The sequence below is a fragment of the Sphaerodactylus townsendi genome, linkage group LG03 (genome assembly GCF_021028975.2).
Source record: "Sphaerodactylus townsendi isolate TG3544 linkage group LG03, MPM_Stown_v2.3, whole genome shotgun sequence".
NCBI classification, from domain to species: Eukaryota; Metazoa; Chordata; class Lepidosauria; order Squamata; family Sphaerodactylidae; genus Sphaerodactylus; species Sphaerodactylus townsendi.
Window position 1 is genome coordinate 119,203,683 of NC_059427.1, and position 19,220 is coordinate 119,222,902.

Consider the following 19,220-nt stretch of genomic DNA (forward strand, 5'->3'; position numbering starts at 1 on the left):
CCAAGACAGTTTGTTAAAAGGTATTCACTGGGGAACTTTCCCTCTTGACCTGACTATTTACCTTAATGCTTCCCTAATGGGTTGGGGAGCTTCCTGCAGCTCCCTGTAAGTGTAGGGTCATTGGTCAGAAAGTGAGTCTAACTTGCATATGAATCTGTTGGAAATCAGAACAGTCAGTTACACTCTTGCATCTCTCAGCCTTCGTCACGGAAAAATGTCTGCTCATCACTACAGACAGTGGAGCTGCCAAACGTCACATCAACAAACAAAGAGGTGTGGGATTCAGATCCCTCTGTGCCAAGGCATCCCAATTATGGCAATAGGCCATACCATGCAACAATTCCCTGATAGTGGTTCATTTGGCTGGAGAGAGCAACAGCACTGCAGATTTCCTCAGCAGGTGGGTGTCTTCCAATCACAAATGATCCCTGAACCCTCAGGATTTGATTTTCATTTCAAAGAAGGCGAATATCTTCACATAGACCTATTTGCCACCAAGTCCAGTGTCAAGTGTCCCCTCTTCTGCTCCTAGATAAGGATAGGCAAGAGTTCCCTGGGAAATTCTTTTCAATTGTACTGGTCCCATCACCTGTATTATGCTTTCTCTCTGTTTCCTCTTCTTCCCAGGACTATAGCAAAGGTGGTCTCCTGATATGTCAAGAATGATCTTCATAACCCCTTATTTGTCAAATAGGTTTTTTGTTTCCCAACCTCCTCAAGATATCTCAGGGAATTTTCAAGGTCTTTCCAGTAGAGGATAATCTTCTCATGCTGGGGCCATTCTCTACCATGATGTCTCTTCCCTTCTCCTAACCTGATGACTGATCTAGTCAATACACTGTGCACATGTTGAGAGCATCGCAAAAATCCTACAGTTCTCAGAGGGCACGCTTTATCCACTTCCCATAGTTCCAAGGTCTAGAGCCTCAAACCTGTCATTTATCTGACATTTTCTGATACTAGTTTAAAAGATGCCAGCTTAGACACCTCTTATATAATGGTTCATCTTGCTGTGATTTCTGCATTCCACATACCTGTTGGTCCTTGTTCTGTATTCTCAGCACCTGATTCCAAAAGATTATTGAGAGGTCTAAGTAACCTCTATCCCACGTTTAAGCCTCCTCTCCCGGTTTGAAATTTGCCTTTGGTATTGTCACAGATTGTACGTAAGTCTTTTGAGCCTCTGGCAATGTCGACTTTGTCATTTTTACCTTATAAGGTTCCCTTTCTAGTTGCTATCATTTTGACCAGGAGAGTGAAAAAATTATCTGTTTTCTGAGTATACTCTCCATTTACCAGATTTCACTCTGATAAGGTGTTTCTACATCCTCGTTTAGAATTCAGGCCTCAAGTGGTTTCTAACTTTCATATGTCCTAGACCTAGAACATCATGCATTTTTCCTGAATCCCCAGTCTACATGTGAACAATCACTCCGTGCACTTACTGTTGAATCGGCACTCCTTTTCATTTAAGTCTCGCTAATTATTTTCATATAGACAAGAACTTATTTGTTTTCTTTAAAGGTCCCAAGAAGGGCAAAGCTGCTTCTTCCCAAACCATTTCTAGGTGGGTGGCGTCTGCTATTAGGTTGGCCTAAGTGGCCAATGGTGGATTGTCCACTTCAAGTTAGGTCTTGTTTCTCCAGGGCCCAAGCCTCTTCGGCTGCTTTTTTTTTTTTTTTGCCAGGGTCGACCTTCATGACATTTGTAAGGCATCAACCTAGTCTGCTCCATCTGCATTTCTCTGATATCGCTTCATTAATGTGGATTCCAGGAGAGATGCAGCTGTTGGGAGAGCAGTGTTATGATCACTGTTTAGTTGACAAGCTCACACCCACCTCCATGGTAAGTGAGCTTGCTATTCTTCTATGCGGGACTGCACTGAAGAGATAACGGTGAAAACAAAGTTGCACTTACTGTAACTGTTATTCATCTAGTGCCTTTTGTGCATGTACAAATCCCTCCCTCCTCTTCCTACTGTGGGCTATCTTCTCTGCTAATGGTATTAACCACAGCGGTGAAGAAAGAACTGAGGGAGGAGCTCTCTCCCTGCCTCCTTTCAAGTGACTGTTTGGGCAGGAAACCAGCCTCCTGGTCCCATACCTGCAACCGGCTTGCATCTGCACAGCCCTTGCGTGCCTGCACAGAAGACACTCGAACAACTTTGTTTTCCCTTAAACAAACAGGGAACTGGAGGTAACTTTGTATTAATTTAACAGTTATGAAATAAAGTGTAACTAGTTTGGCCTCTCTGTGGTCCTTTGATGTAGAAAAGCCTCAACCGTTACATCTCTGTACAGAACATTTTATAGCTCTTAGAAAATACTTTTGCTATGCTCAGTTTGTACTGAGCGTACACTGGATCTTCAGTTTTTAATTCTCTAATTATATTTATACTTTTAAAATAAGAAATAATCCTGTTTTTAGATCCTCAGGTGAAGCCCTGTGTAAAATGCGTAGGGATCTTTATGTGAAATACACCAGAATATTTTTCTTACTGCACCATTGTTTTTCTTCTCTGGACATAGTTTACTAATGTTTTCATTGATAAATTTGATTTCAGCAGCCTTGCTTATGTAACAAGTTCTAGTGTCCTAAATTCTGGCCACTTCCGATGAACCGTGTCTTTTCTTTCGATTTATTAACGATACAGTATGGGAATCTAGATTCCGCATGCATGCCATATCTCATTTGGTAGAAAGTTCTTGGTGCATGTTCCTATATATGTCAATGTATCAGTCTCTTTCAGTTGTAACATACACATCTTTGCCCTTGAGCAATTTGGCTATTTGTGGTTTTTCAGATGTAACTAGACTCAATGTATATTCCTGGGGCTCCTGTGTGTGTTTGCTGCTTAAGACTGTAAAAACAGGGAGATTGATCTGGCAGGCCACAAAATGTGACTGGGGGCTTATGCTTACCTTGGCATGTCAGAGGTTTTTGCACCTGCTTTAATAATCCTTTGCTTCGGTTATGGGGGTATCTTCACATCCTATCAAAACAAACAGCTGCTTTGTTTTTTCACAGTGTAAATATCCAGATCCTCCCTTTTCCCATTACAGTTTGAATCAAATGCTACCAAAACTGTGAGCAACTTCTTTAGACATAATTTACCTCTGTAAATATCCCTTGATTTCATCAATAATACCAAAATTATGGTGTTTAATATTGCAGATGGCCTGTCTTTGTATCGTATCCAACGTAAAGCCTGAAAAGGTACTGTACTAAATGCTTGTTCTATGTGTGGGAACGTCTCGATCTCCAGTTCAAATATTTCTAAGATCCAGTTGAGATCATTTGTTTAATGATACTGGAGATCCAAAGACTGCCTTTTCTACTTCTGTGAAGGTTGTTATTTTAAATATTCTTCCCCTTTCAAACTGACCAACAGGATTTCCATTTATTAGTATCTTTGGTTCTCGTAAGCCAGAACATTTTACAAGTTTATTTTAGATAACTTATCTTAATTACCATTGTTATTCCAGAAAAAAATGTTAATTTTTTCTGCAATTATCTAATTACACATACAAAACAAACCGTAATCATTATTTCTGTTACTAGTTACTAATTGTTTTACTGTTAGCAGCAGAATACCCATCAGTATGATAATAGGGATTTATTTGTTGGAAGGGCCTACACCTTTTTTGCCTTTGCTTGCATAAGGTCTCTGCCAGCCACATCACCAAACGTTAAGGATGTTGATGGGATTTTCTGCCATCACAAGATTGTCTTGAGTGCAGTATCTAACTTGTCTGTAGAGATTAATCTAGCAGCACAACATCTTGGAGTGAACTAGAGACTAAAGTTTCTTCCGATGATGACTGTAATTGGGGTGAGGAACATTATTTTCCTTTCTGTGAACTTTGTCCTAAACTATAGCCTATAGCCTCATTTGCCATTTTGATGGTATGAATAAGACTGTCATGGAAGAATGACAGGAATGGAGCAGTGGACACAGAATTTTCCTGCTATACTTCTGGTTTTAGAGCATAGAAGAGAACCTTTTAGAATATTTGGGCAGGGCATTTTCTCGTGTCAGGTTTGGCAAGCAAGAAAAAGGTGGTATACACTGCACATCTTGGTCTTTTCTCCACCCCCACCCTCACCCCCACTACCTCAGTCATTGCATTAGCTTAGCATTGTGAGGGAACTTGATTCTATAAATCCTATTAGTTCCTCAACACTTGTATGTTCCTTCCTATTCAGCTACATTTGCATTTTGTCTTAGATACAACATGTAGCAGCATGGAATTTTTCTGTGCTCTTGTTAGCTTTGAGGAATATGCCAGGATTTATTTTAATATGTTGAAACAAACTGATTTCACTATTGAAGCTGTATATTCTGTCTAGTAATTAATTATCAGCTGTATATTCTGTCTAGTAATAGTAATAAGAGGTCATTTTTAAAGTTGACTGTCCTCCCCACTTAGAAAATAAGCTGATCTTTCCTTAAGGTAGAATTATTGCCATTTGTGGGTTTATACTTACAATTAAATGTGATCTTTATCTAAGAAACAAGCCTAAACGGAAATAAGCAATAATTGGTGGGCGGGGGAGGGGGGGAGCACTGTAAAGGCAACATTCTTAGTCAGGGATAAATATCCTGTTCCTGGAAGGTCTTCAGATTTTTTTCAGTTCTTACTTGAATTCTCTGTCCATTTGTGTTCATTTATCTAACTTGTTACTGCCATTAATAGTTAGAAATTTTCTCATATATCCGTTGGCTCAGTTTTTCATGCTGGAGTAAAGGATCTTTCTTTGAGAACCTTTGCTTTTGAGCATTATTAGCATGCAGGGGCGTACCTAGACAAACTGGCGCCCGGGGACAAAGCCTGAGTTTGGCGCCCCCCCCCTCCCCCGGCGTATGGGCAGCCACCCTCCCCCACCATGACCAAACAATGATTTTTTGTACCAGCTCACAAAACACCTCCCACTCCCATCAAAACATACATGGCTCTCTCCCCACCAATTCTTTTCCTAATTTCCTAATCACAACAACCCTATGAGGTAGGTTGTTAGCCTGAGAAACAACTCCAAGCCAGTGCAAGTGGGTATTAAGCATGTAAATCTCTCACAAATCACCCCCAGCAAAACATTTACCAAACAAATGTCAGCATCATCTCTCACAAAACACCTCCAGTGGAATCCACCCCCCAAACAGCATCTCTTTCAATGGTGCTTAAACTAGGGAGCTCAAATTCTTCTTTAAATCTACCTTTAAAGGGAGAATCTGGGGTCTCCGGTTAAACAATTGAAAGTGATGCTGTTTGGGGGTGGATTCTCCCCACCCTGAAACAGCATCACTTTTGAGGGTTGGAGATTCAGATGAAACAAATAGCAGATTCAGCTGGAATCTGGGCAATTTAGTACATTCTACAAAAATTGTCCGATTATGTCCTGCCCAAATATGAACAAATGCGAATGCAAGGTATTTGGGGTTTGGGGGGGTATTTTTGGTGTTTTTTCGGCCTGCAGGGAGTGCATTTTTAAAGCTAGCGGCACCATGATTTCAGGGCATCATCCAGAGACTGCCCTGATGATACCACCTGAGTTTGGCGATGTTTGGTTCAGGGGCAGCAAAGTTATGGACGCCAAAATGGAATGCCCCCATCCCCATTGTTTTCAATGGGAGCTAACCTGAGATGGGGACTACCCATTTGAGGGACCATAACTTTGGTCCCCCTGAACATAACTTCACCAAACTTGGGTGGAATCATTAGAATAGTTAACAGATGATACCCTGAAATTTTGGTGTCACTAGCTTTAAAAATGCATCCCTTCCAGGCACCCCAAGAAATTTACCCAAGATTCTTTGTTTTGCAGTGACTTTGCTCCATTGTAGCTAATGAGGAATTTCTGAGGCAGGCGGACAAATTTTTGAAGATAGAGGTGCCAGACTTTCAAGGTGGCTCCAAGAGGCCTTGAGTAATAGCATCCAAGCTTGGTGAGGTTTTCTTCTGGAGTGGGGGGGGGGGTTGAAAGAGTTCTGAGAGAACTCAGCCCACAGGCTTTCATATGCAGGAGCGGGGAAACAAAATAAGCCTTTTGGGGGCCCATAAAATTGAACCCCCAGAATCAAAGGTTTCCAAACCTGGATGCTATTACCAGGAGGCCCTCCTGGAGCAACCCTGAAAGTCTGGTGCCTCTATCTTCAAAAATGTGCAGCCTGCCTACACACTCAGAAATTCCCCATTGGCTACAATGGAGCAAAGTCACTGCAAAACAAAGAATCTTGGGCAAATTTCTTGGGGTGCCTGGAAGGGGTGTATTTTTAAAGCTAGCGACACCAAATTTTCAGGGTATCGTCTGTTAGCTATTCCTATGATGCCACCCAAGTTTGGTGAAGTTATGTTCAGGGGGACCAAAGATATGGTCCCTCAAATGGGTAGCCCCCATTTCAGGTTAGCTCCCATTGAAAACAATGGGGATGGGGCACCCCCTTTGGGGGTTCATAACTTTCCTGCCCCTGAACCAAACATCACCAAATTTGGGTGGCATCATCAGGACAGTCTCTGGATGGTACCCTGAAATTTTGGTGGAGCTAGCCTTAAAAATGCGCCCCCTGCAGGCCGGAATGTGAAAAACACTTAAAACATTTAAAAACACACAAACGACCCTGAAATGTTGGCGCCCCCCCACGTGACCAAATGGGGGGCGCCCGGGGACATAGGGTACCCCCTGTCCCTAGGCAGGAACGCCACTGTTAGCATGTCCACAATATTCCAGGATACCTGGAAGTGATATTGAGGGGTTATTTCATCACCTCCTCTGCCCTTCTTGTGCACTGGACTGCTAGAACACATTTGAATCTCTGTAGTGTCCTTGCCAGGCAGAACTAGAAACTGAGCAGGCGTCTTTATAAAATGATGTGAATTCTTCTCTCTTAGATGCAACAATAAACTGATTACAATCTCATGAAAGAGCCAAGAGTATGTAGATGTGTCTGTGCAGTCATGTGAAAGCTGTTTCTCCCTGGATAGGATTCTATGGAATCTCCCAGCAAACATTTGATGCAGCAGTATTACAGATGTGTGTATCAGCATGAACAGCATCAACTTCACTTTTGTAGGAAAGCTCAAAATGGCGTACAGTTTGAAGGCTCAGTTCAGAAACATCTGCCTGGGCCAAAGGTCCTCTTTCTGTGGTGGACTAAGTGGGTTTATTTCTTCTCTTTTCTCCCCCTCCCTCCGCTTGTTATTGACTAACATGCGGCATGGGAACTCCATCCAGGCATCTGAAGCAGAGCCAAATGACATGACTGCTTCCCCCTTCTGTGTCTGAGGAACAACTGTTCGATTAAGATCTAATCATTTACCAGCACCTGTTGCGTGACTTAGGGGAGGATAGAGGTGCTTAACTATGTGTACAGTCTTTGGGCCTATGCCCGTGGTGGCGAACCTTTGGCACGCCAGATGTTATGGACTACAATTCCCATCAGCCCCTGCCAGCATGGCCAATTGGCCAAAGGTTCGCCACCACGGGCCTATGCCATCAGTAGACCTGACACAATCCAGTTCATTAGACTGGCTTGAGATCCTCTTATTTCTAGTGCTGCTATTCAGTTAATTGTGGGCAGAATTTGGCCTCAAGTATCCTACAAAAATAAGGTTCTTAAATATCTGGCTGTGGTGGATTTTCTGGGCTGTGTGGCCATAGCTTTTGCTTCTAACATTTCACCTGCATCTATGACTGACATCTTCAAAGGCTTGTCATGGGGAGATGTGGTTCTCTCTGGCACAGTGTGGAGTGATTGTATGATAGGGTATATGTTTTGTCCACCTCACAAGGGGGTGAAGCACCTTTGCATGTGTCTGGGTGGAGTTCATTTGTAATTGTGTTCGCAATCGAATTTGCAGCTGCGTTTGCAATTGCGTTAGCATGTGTCTGGGTGGAGTTCATTTGCAGTTGCCTTTGAATGTCCCTGGTTTTTGGTTTTGGTGTTTTTTTAGTTGATTTTTAGACTCTCCTACTTTTTGTTGAAACTGTCCTGGTGTTTGTGTATTTCAGTGGTTTCCCTGTGTAGTCTGACACAGTAGTTGTCAGAGTTGACAAGGATTTTGTGTCTTCAGATAAGATCCTGTGTCCAGTTTGGTTTAGAGCAGGGGTAGGGAACCTGCGGCTCTCCAGATGTTCAGGAGCTACAATTCCCATCAGCCCCTGTCAGCATGGCCAATTGGCCATGCTGGCAGGGGCTGATGGGAATTGTAGTTCCTGAACATCTGTGGAGCCGCAGGTTCCCTACCCCTGGTTTAGAGCATATTCAGCTACTGCTGATTTCTCAGGCTGGATTAGCTGGCAGTGTCTTTCATGTTCTTTAATTCTTATCAGAATGCTGCATTTTGTTTACTTGTCCACAGCTGCATGGTAAGCAATAGACTCCTGTGAAGGTAAGGGTATCTCTCTTGTCCTCTGCTGATACATTTGTTGTATTTTTCTGGTGGGTCTCAAGACTGTTTGAAGGTTACGTTTTCCCATTAGTCATTTGATCGGTGATTCCCTTAATGTATGGTAGGAATACCTTTTACCCAACATACCTTCCAGGGAGGGGGGGGGGGCTGGTTTTTCTGAGTCTTGCATTTTCTCTCAGCTTTATAGCTCTACTGATTTCTGTTGTGAAGTAGCCATTTGCTTGCAGAAATCAGTCTGGGTGATTCAGTTCATCACGGAGAAGGTGTGGTTCTCAGATATATTTTGCACGGTCTGCCAGAGTTTCAATTATGCCCCTTCTTTGTGGATGCTAATTGCAGTTTTTATGTAGATATATGTCTGCATGGGTTGGTTTTCTTTAGACTGTGTGGCCCAATTGTTGGTTTGTTTTGTAGGTGACCATGACATCCAGAAATGGCAGCTTTCCCTCTTTTTCTTTTTCCATGGTGAATTGAATGTTTGGGTGGATACTGTGATGGTGGTCCAGAAATTTCATCAGTTCTTCCTCATCATGGCTCCAAATTGTGAAAGAGGAACCATACCATGGGCTTCTGGGGTGCTGTTTCTAGGGCTTGTTTTTGAAAGAGTTCTATATAAAAATTAGCTATTACAAGGCTTAGGGGGCTTCTCATGGCTACCCCATTTATCTGTTCATGGAAGTCATTATCCCAATGGAAGTAACTGGTTATTAGGCAATGTTGAATCAGGACTGCAATAACATTTTTAATACCTCTTTGGTGATTTCCAGGACTGAAAATCCATTAGAAAAAAAGCAGATGGGGAAGTTTCAGAGTTCAAGGGTGGAACCCATAATTTCCTAGTGCTGTTTTGTTGCTTGTTTTTCATAATAATAATAATAATAATAATAATAATAATAATAATAATAATAATAATAATAATAATAATAATAATAATAATAATAATAATAATAAAAGATTCCAAGTTCATACACTGTTATACAAAAAAGATTAGCTAGCACCTAAATACAAGACACAATCATATTGTTCTAATTCATAACCTGTTAGTTACACATTCAAATTTCAACATGATAGGACAAAATGGTGTAGATATATCAGATGGCTTCATTATGAAGTTCCATGTTAGGTCACCCACCTCTGTGCATACAGTGTTTCAGGTATGCATGGGTATTACAGTGAGATGGATGCTGAAGTAATCTCTAGATTGGGATGGAGTATCAAGTGCTTTAAGATGGATATTTAGGAATAATATTTAGGATATTCTAGGATAGCTATTTATGTATCATTCCCTAGGTGTTTGGAAAGTTAACTCTTAGGTGAACAACTACCAGTAGCTCCCCCTTTCAGGAATGAGGCCATCACGTTTTGCAACTACTTGGTTTTGGAACAATAAGAAGGCAGTTCAGTTTAAGCACAAAACCTTGAAATTATGAAGATATGGAAAGAATCCTGGTGGTTGCTCATTATGGAATTAAGTGACCAGGGAAGGCCCAACCCAATTTGCAGTGGATTCTTGCTGTTCCCCAACCCCTCTTCCAAGCTGGATAGGGGCCAGGGAAAAGCAGTCCTGATCCTTCAGCCATGCCTCGTTCCTTGAATGGGGGAGCAAGTTTTGCAATATGTAGTCCCCATACAAATAGGTGTTGTGGATCTCTTTTCTGTACCCCTTCTAAAGCCACCACATCAGATAACACTAGAATTGCTTCAACCATAAGGAAAAATAGAAAAGGAAGTTTTTTTCGCTACTGTAGGACATCTGCTCATAGACTGGTAGCTCTCCTCATTATAATTCTGCAGAAAGTCTTTTTCTGAAAGCCTTTGATAGGGGATGCAGAAATGGTACCAATACATACAAACAGTGGCATGAGCAGAATATGAAGTGACAAGTACACAGCAGGAGCTGCATCAAGCCAGTTAGGGCACGTATCACATTTAGTAAAAAGATTTAGTGTTTCAAAGAAGCTGCAGTTTGTACTACAAATAATGGCCAAGTCAGTCTTACCTAAAACTCTAGGGGATAGTAGCCATTGAAAGTGAGAGTCAGTTTGCCTGACAGGTGTTTCAAAATAATCTTGAAGCATGTGAGTAAGATGTTCATCGTGCCTTCCCAATAAAAAAATTTAATCTACCATCAGAGGCGAAGCTACCAGGGGACCATGGGAGGGGGGGGCAGAAAATAGCCCGTGGGGCCCGCTCCCCCCCCAGCGGTGACCCCCCCCCACACACTTACCTTTGATAAACAGTGCAGGCTGGAGAAGCAGCCTGTTCCCTTCAGGTTAAAAACAGCGTGGTGGGAGCTACATTTCCCATGAGACCTTGGGGCTTGCAAGGTTTCATGGGAAGTATAGTTCCCACCAGTCTGTTTTCAGCCTGGAGGGAACTGGCTGCTTCTCCAGCCTGCATTGTTTATCAAAGGTAAGTGTGTGTGGTGGGCGGGGGGGGGGGGCGGAAAACACAGAGTGCGCATCGGGCACACTCTGTCTGCCATCAAAAACCCAAGTGGGGAATGTCCTTGTGTTCAAGCAGTCCTTAGTGAACCAATAGCCATCTGGGTACAAAACCAGCCATTAACTAAACGTTTTGCACAACAGCGTGAGTGGTTGCAACTATTAAACTTTCTTTGATGTGTGCAGATAGTTTGGACTGCCATTGTGGACTGACGGGTTTGTCTTCCTTGTAGGTAAGAAGATTATTGAAGAAGCAGATAGTGAAGATTATGTCGTGCTCCCCGGATTCTCAAGGTACCACTGACCTCCCTGACGGAGAATCGGCTGCTGGTGGCGATCAACAATCTGAAGATCTTAAAGACAGCTCGAAATGTGAACTCGAAGATTCTGCCAACGGTGCTGTAAGACTACAAGAGGTAAAGGAAAAACGCCTTGACGAAATAGGGAAGGGCATCACCTGCGAAGCTGCTGGACTGCAGCTGCAACCACCGTTCGTGCTGAAGAGAGATGACCTCTCCTCTGACTACAAGCTGCAATCGCTAGAGCAGGATGCTGACGATGAAGCCGCAGACGACACCGATGATACCAGCTCCGTGACATCTTCTGCCAGCTCCACTGCCTCTTCTCAAAGCGGCAGCGGCACGGGTCGCAAGAAGAGCATCCCGCTCTCCATCAAAAACCTCAAGCGGAAACATAAAAAAAAGAAAACCAAAGTTTCCCGGGAGTTTAAACCAGGTGACAGGTACAGTCAAAGTCCACATCACTTAATCTTGCTACCTCTACCTCTGAATGTGGACTTAATGTCAGCTTTTATTTTAGAAGTTCTTGTGCAGATTTTAAAAAATCGGCATTCTGTTTCGATAGTTTTGTCTTGGTGGCCGGTGTGAAGCATCTGCCTCAGGGAGACCAAAGTGCAAAATGGGATACTTCCTGGACTACGGATCATGTTTCGGCAACGGTGGTGCATCAGTGCCGTAGGAGAACAGATTTTGCAGATCTCCATGGACTGAACAAACTAACCAAATTGGTCTCAGTGTCTCGTATTATCTGGGTCCAAAAATCCCAGATCTAAACTTCTAATATATCCTTCACAGGATATATTATATATTATTATAATATATCCTTCACAGTAATTACTAGACTGCAGAAACTGATTTTGAAAGAGTTTAAATTAGTGTACAAAACAGGTTTTCCTGTCTTAGACCTTAGAAAACCCAAAGGGCATCAGAATCTTAGGCTGATTCCACATGGGCCAAAAACAGCTGTGTGAAAACAGTTTACACCCTTTTACACCATTTTCACACCGTTTTCACTCTGCTATTTTTGGCCCATGCGGAATCAGCCTTACTTTAATGCAGTTGAGAGAAGCAGAAAAGACTATCTTTCCAAAGATCCCTGGGCCTTGAAACATCTGGCCTGTAAGACAGAGAGATGTTTGGCCCAGCTTATGGTTGAGGACAACAGTGGTTATATAGGAACTGTAAGAACTGTTGACTTGAGTCCTAGACCCCCTTCCTGTCTCCTGTATCCTTTTGCCCAGTATCCTCACTAGCCTCCCCAATAGTCATCCAGGCCATTTATGGCTTATTCTAGACCCGAGTCACTGCTTAGATTTTTATTGTATGACATCTTCAGTTTGGGGTGAAAGCCTTTTTTGAGGTACCGTCATCCTTTGGTTTCTTGGTTGTTTTCAGATTGGTTTTATTGGGAAAGGATGGCCACAGGAAAGAAATGGCCACAGTTGTAAAGATAAAAGATGAGGCAAACTTTTTTCCACTAAAAAAATGGCAACTGCTTATTACAAAGCAAGACAGAGCTTTACAGGTGACATCATATCTCTTCCCTCAGAGCATATTTTAATGCTCGGGATAAGCTGAAAATGTCATAGTTTCTAAGCACTGGCAAATTGCTCTTTTCCCCCCACCAAATAATCATAAACAGTCATATGTGGACCTCAGAAATTCCTTAGAAAAATAGCTTCCAAGTTACTTTCCCTTAAGACCACTCCAGTTTCTACTGCAAATAAAAATGACTAATTAGAGTTCATATTGTATCTTTTCCTGGGACTGCCTCAAGCCAAGGATAGGGTGAAATAGGGAAGAGGATCTCCTGCGAAAGATGTTCTGACTCAGTATCCCTTTTGCATGATCAAGTACCAGTAAGTCAAGCTGAACACCCAAACAAAGTTCTTTGCAAAATAAAGGAGGTGACATCAATTGCCACAGTAGTGCCTCAACAACTCATGTCAGTTCAGGCAGCTGTGAACTAAAAACACAACCAAACCCTCTGGTTCTGCTTATAGGGTTGTAGCCACTCTGGCATACATGCTGCAAATCAGAGTTCTGGGTCACCAGCTGGTTGGGAGTCAGGCTGTTACTAGTAGATAATCATGATTGCTCAAGAGGTTAATGATAATACATTCAGATGTTCAAGAGGCCATTATGCATCACATTGCAAACTGTGTTGGTTTCAGTAGAGCTCTATAAAATTGGGTCATTGTTCTTCTGGATGTGGTTGGTTCTTTCAACTGTATTTGTGTTGTGGATATTTTAGGTTTTTCCGTTCAGGAGATGTAAATGTACCCTTGCTACTGTTGAAAATGCGGAGAGGGTGATCAATGGTGAAGAAATGTATGCATACCACCCATAAATAATTTTTTTGCACATGGGGCAAAAAATCCAAACTTCACATGCACACTGCAGGGGTCAGTGCTATCAGTCACAGACCAGGAAAGGGATTTGGGTGTCTTAGTTGATAGTTCCGTGGGAATGTCAACTCAATGCATGGCAGCTGTGAAAAAGGCGAAAAAGGCAAACTCTTTGCTGGGGATCATTAGGAAAGGAATTGATAATAAAACTGCAAAGATTGTCATGCCCTTATATACAGCAGTGGTGTGATCGCACTTGTAGTACTGTGTTCAGTTCTGGTCACCACATCTCAAAAAGGATATCGAAGAGATAGAAAAAGTGCAGAGAAGGGCAGCGAGAACGATTGAAGGATTGGAGCACCTTCCTTATGAGGAGAGGCTGCAGCGTTTGGGACTTTTTAGTTTGGAGAGGAGACATCTGAGAGGGGATATGATTGAAGTCTATAAAATTATGCATGGGGTAGAAAATGTTGGCAGAGAATTTTTTCTCTCTTTCTCACAATACTAGAACCAGGGGACATACATTGAAAATACTGGGGGGAAGAATTAGGACTAATAAAAGGAAACATTTCTTCAAGCAATTCGTGATTGGTATTTGGAATATGCTGCCACAGGAGGTGGTGATGGCTGCTAACCTTAAAAGGGGCTTGGATAGATTTATGGAGGAGAAGTTGATCTCTGGCTACCAATCTTGATCCTCCTTGATCTGAGATTGCAAATGCCTTAGCAGACCAGGTGCTCGGGAGCAGCAACAGCAGCAGAAGGCCATTGCTTTCACATCCTGCATGTGAGCTCCCAAAGGCATCCGGTGGGCCACTGCGAGTAGCAGAGTGCTGGACTAGATGGACTGTAGTCTGATCCAGCAGGCTTGTTCTTATGTTCTTATTGGAAGTGCCACAGGATTCCTCAAGCCCTGCTCCCAAATTCCAGCCCAACTTATCTGCTGCCAATACAGAGACAGGCTGAGAACAGCTAATATATGGGAGTTAGGAAAAAGCAGGGAGCTTCCTCTCCCTTTCACACCTAGTGGTTCACATACTGTGCTAGCACCCAGGGTGCTCTAGGCAATGCAGCTCCAGGATGTCCTGCAATCTGTTTTACCAAGGATGCTTTGGACACTCCAGAATAGTGTGTGAGTCATCTAGAAGGAGGGGAGCTCTCCCCATTCATTATTTGGCTGCTGCTGCCTGCATCTGCCAAGGAGGAAGGAGTGTTCTCATTTAGATATGCAATCAGAACCAATAAAGTGTTTGGGGCAGGGGGAATGTAATATGTGCTGCTTTATTGAAGGTGAGCATTAAAAGCAGCTGAAGCTCATGTTTGAATGAAGTAAATGGAAGCCTCAGTAGCATCTCCTCATTCTACTACTACTAAATGGAGAGTAGCAGAGTGCTGGACTAGATGGACTCTGGTCTGATCCAGCAGGCTTGTTCTTATGTTCTTATGTCTGTAAGTTTTTTGGGTCTTCAAAAATCATTTAAAAAGATTCAGGCCCAGGAGTCTAGCTAGGCCTTGTTTGAAGGCTCTATAAATCCTTTCCTATATATTAATAGGATTGTTTCAGAAATATGATACCCAAACTCCTGTAGCAGTAAGAACAAGCTTTGTCATAGCATGATCAATATTAGTAGTCTTGTGGTCTTAACCTTCATTTGTTCCACTAATCTGCTTTCTTTTTAGAAGTGAGACTTGCTGTCATATTCATTTTTCTCTGGTCCCAACCAGAGACATATCTAGGGAAAAGGTAGCTCAGTTCAAAATCTGAGTTTTCCACACCCCCTCCCTATGGGCGGCCGCTCTCCCCCACCACAACCAAACAACTTTTTTTGCACCAGGTCTTGAAGTCAGTGTATGGACCGGGGGGGCGGGGAGGAGGAGGGGTGTGAGGGGCACTTTTCCACCACCCCCCATGACTAAATGGCCAGAGCCCGGGAATATTTGACCCCATATGTCCCCCAACAGTACGTCCCTGGTCCCAAAATTAAGGGAAAGGTTTATTGTCGCACAGGCTTGTTCTGTTCTGCTTGCTATGGGAGGCTTCTTCAATAATTTGCTGTGTGTTTTTGGGTTACAGGGTTGCTGTAGAAGTGGTGACCACAATGACTTCAGCTGATGTGATGTGGCAGGATGGCACCGTGGAGAAAAACATTCGTTCCAATGAGCTGTTTCCCGTCCATCACTTAGACAACAATGAGTTTTGCCCTGGAGATTTTGTGGTGGATAAACGAGGTATTTGATGAAATTTGCTGGTGGGTGAGTGGGGGCTAGATCTACGTTTTCACTGAATACTGTCTTCAAAATATTGCCCATTAGTTACCTCTGATGTACAAGTTGTGTTCTGAGGATCTCTTTTCTCCTATCTTTTAAAAGGCTAATCAACCACTGGGAGGCCTGTTACTACATACTCCCTTTTAACATGGTGGTAACAAAATGCTATTTTTCATTTAAATAGTTCTCCCCTCACATATACATAAATAACAGTATACTTTAAATATTAGATTTTAGCCACTTTTTGGCCTTCTCTCTTGAAGAATCCCTGTGGTATTTGGCAGACAATATTTCATTGTGTATGTGTGCATGCACGTGCACATACATTTGTCTGTCAAACATTCTTGTGTAAGGAAGCAAAGTTTTGAATATTCATCCTGTTTGATTCTGTTGGTATCCTAGCCCTTTGCCCACTGTGGGTTGCTTGTTTTTGCAAAAGTGAGTCAAGGAAGGCTGCCACTTGGAGAAAAATGCTATAAATATTAGCTTCATCTGCTGTCCTGATGGCTTTATAATAAAGCATTGCAACTTCACGTACAATATCCAGAAGGGATGACTGTAATATGGACCCTGTTGTAAGCCTAGCAGATTGCAGTTGCAAAAAATGCCTTGTAATAGTTGCATGTAGGTACTATTAGCTCAGTCTTGGACTGAGCTCACCTGCATGCAGCTAGGTGCTAGTTCACAGTGGGGTATGAGAGCAATTAACCTTTCTCCAGTTTTCTGTCCTTGAACCAATAGAGAAACTTCTTGGAACAAATGTGGGGATTTTGAAGTCCCAAAACTCTCAATAGTGTTTCAGGTAGCAGTCGGGTAGTCTCCAAGGTCAAGTAGTAAGGTTCCAAGAACTTAAGCAATCTTGTGAGATCATCCCCAGGGTTGCGGAAAAGTTGATCCAGCCCTGGTTGCAGTCTTTCTGCAGCCTTATATAGGGAGTTTCTGCACAGGTGTTACAGGGTCCCATTTAGGTGTCTCATAAGCTAAGTTGGCTCCCCTATTCATGAGGAGTACTGGGGCCCTGTTTCTGTGGTGATTTATCTGTCTATCTTAGCATTCCTTTAGCCTGGTCCATGCTTCAACCCTATCCCTTCTATTCCTCTGCTCCTGGGCTGCTTCAGGACATCATGGTGGGTCGGCTTGTGGCTGGGTCCGTGCTGAGGCCTCCAGGCCTGAGAGCCCTGCTGAGTCAGGGGATGATGCCAGTACTGGCTCAGGGTCCCTCTGAGGAGACGTTGGAAAGTCCCATCTTACCGGGAGGGTTTTGCCAAGGTGGGCCTTGGGGGCAGGTTACCCTCCTCCTTCAGAGACTCTTTTTCCCAATGTTCCCCCTTCATGGTCAGCAGTTCCTCATTTGGTAAAGCAAAGAAACCTGGCAAAGAACTAGTTGTAAGGACACCATGATGAAGAAAGTATCAGATACTGGATAACAGCAAAAAAAAAAAATGTCCTCGGGATTGATGCTACTGTGTGCAGGCTTCCTCTCACGGAATTATCCTTCCTTCAATCCTATATAGCACAGAGTTCTCTGGATCCTGGTATGTATGGAGTAGTGCAGTCAGGAGACCATGTTGGCCGCACCTGCGTGGTAAAATGGTTCAAGTTGAAACCCAGTGGGGATGATGTGGAGGTAAGAAATAAATCCCCACCACTTAAGAACCCCTCTTCCCCGATATGTGTTTGCAGCATTATGGATGTTTCAAGGGATTCTTCAGGTCCCTCTGATTAAATTGCTATACCCTTTTCCACCAAAAGAACTCAAGAGATGTTCGATTAAACCGCCACATCTTCCTGGACCACCTTCACAGCAGAATGCTCCCCCCAGGGTCCTAGCACTTGGCATTCCCCTTCTTCTGAATCTCTGATAGCGTTCATAATATTATTTAAGCGCCAGTTTTGTCCAAATCATTATTTCCTTCACTAGTAAACATGAACATTTGAAAAAAAAAACAGCATTTATATTGCCCTGGACACAACTATAGAGAAAAGCAAGTCTTGCTAACAGCCGCCCGGGGCAATGTAAATAATATTTTGTTCAAAGTTCTATGTTTACTAGTGCAGGAAATAATGCTTTGGATGAAAGCAGCACTTAAATAACAGTATGACTACTATAGGAGAATCTACACTCCTTTAAAGTGTGGAGACATCCTGCTGCAACTTCTGCTGAAGTCCACACAACCGCATTTCTTTCTGTGGAAAAGAGTATAGTAACTGGGTGATGTCAACCCCAGTAAACATTATTTTCTTCCGTCTTCTCTTCTGTGTTCTATCCTTGTGTGCTTTTATTCTGCCATTTTAAGTGCTATTTTATTCAGCATGGTCAGTTTGAAGCTTGTGGCAGCATGGCCAAGCTGTGGTGCTGTTTTAATCCCTTTCCTAGAAATGTAACCTGCCCGTTTAATTGTAAGAGCTGAACAAAAGCTTTCTGTTTTGTCATCAGCGGAATGTTACCTGTTTTTTATCGCCTCATGATTGTACCTTGTTAAATCCTATATTAAATATTTACCGCTATGTCATTTTCTCATCCCAGTTTGAACTATATAGCATGCTGCTCTGGAAGGATTTTTGCAAGCTAAGCTGACTTGGGATCCATAAAACTCTTGCTTTCAAATAATTTTCACCTTCACATGAAATATGGGGAAATAGAACAATCGCAGGAACGCAGTGAACCTTAGAGTGGATAAAAAATATCTAGGATTTCATGTGGTAGAGTCCCTTCATGTAATTTCACCTCCCAGAATGCTCCAAGGGTTCCCCTCCATATGTAAAAAGTGTCAGCTTTGGCTTGTGAACATTTAGTCCCCCACATAGACATGCACATGCATTCCAGAGACATACAATTGTGTGAGTATGTACCCATGCTGAATGTGCAGTGAGGTCTTATTGGAAGGTTAATAATGTCATAAGCATGTGAAATCTTATCTCAAATGTTGCATTACAACAGCAACACCTGCAGGATATTACAGGACATGTCTTTTAAAAATGCACGCAAAGTTCTTGAGTCATAAGGCGTTGACTTCCTCTAAGGTAAAAGCATGAAAGAATTGAAAAAGCATGCGTGGAAAGGCATTAATCTGTCATCATTTCTGCCAGCTTATTGGGGAGGAGGAAGATGTCAGTGTGTATGACATTGCTGATCACCCAGACTTCCGCTTCCGCACGACTGATTTTGTAATCCGCATTGGCAATGCTGAGGATAGCGCATCAGTCAATGAAAATGAGGTGAGTGATGTACGTGCTCTAGACCTGCTACTGCAACATTATGGCTGGCGAGCAAGAAGGGACAAGATTCCTTGTTTTGACCCTTCTACCTTTATCATTTTCCAGATCTGTGGATTTTTGGTCTCTTGTGTCACCATGAAAAGCATAGAATGTCTTGGTTAGTTCCTAGTACCATAGTAGACTTTTAGAAGAAGAAGAGTTTGGATTTATATCCCCCCTTTCTCTCCTGTAGGA

At 42.7% G+C, this 19,220-nt stretch overlaps 1 protein-coding gene across 2 annotated transcripts in view; it reads left to right on the top strand.

The window, feature by feature from the left end:
* Positions 1–19,220, top strand: part of UBE2O (ubiquitin conjugating enzyme E2 O) — a 105,217-nt gene that overhangs the window by 68,513 nt on the left and 17,484 nt on the right. The window contains exons 9-13 of one of the 2 annotated variants that reach the window (XM_048487926.1): positions 3,175–3,216; positions 11,086–11,594; positions 15,574–15,728; positions 17,282–17,394; positions 18,858–18,986. In XM_048487926.1, coding sequence (XP_048343883.1) covers positions 3,175–3,216; positions 11,086–11,594; positions 15,574–15,728; positions 17,282–17,394; positions 18,858–18,986 — 948 coding nt within the window. The remainder of the gene's footprint in view (positions 1–3,174; positions 3,217–11,085; positions 11,595–15,573; positions 15,729–17,281; positions 17,395–18,857; positions 18,987–19,220) is intronic. The other variant, XM_048487927.1, reaches the window with a different exon arrangement.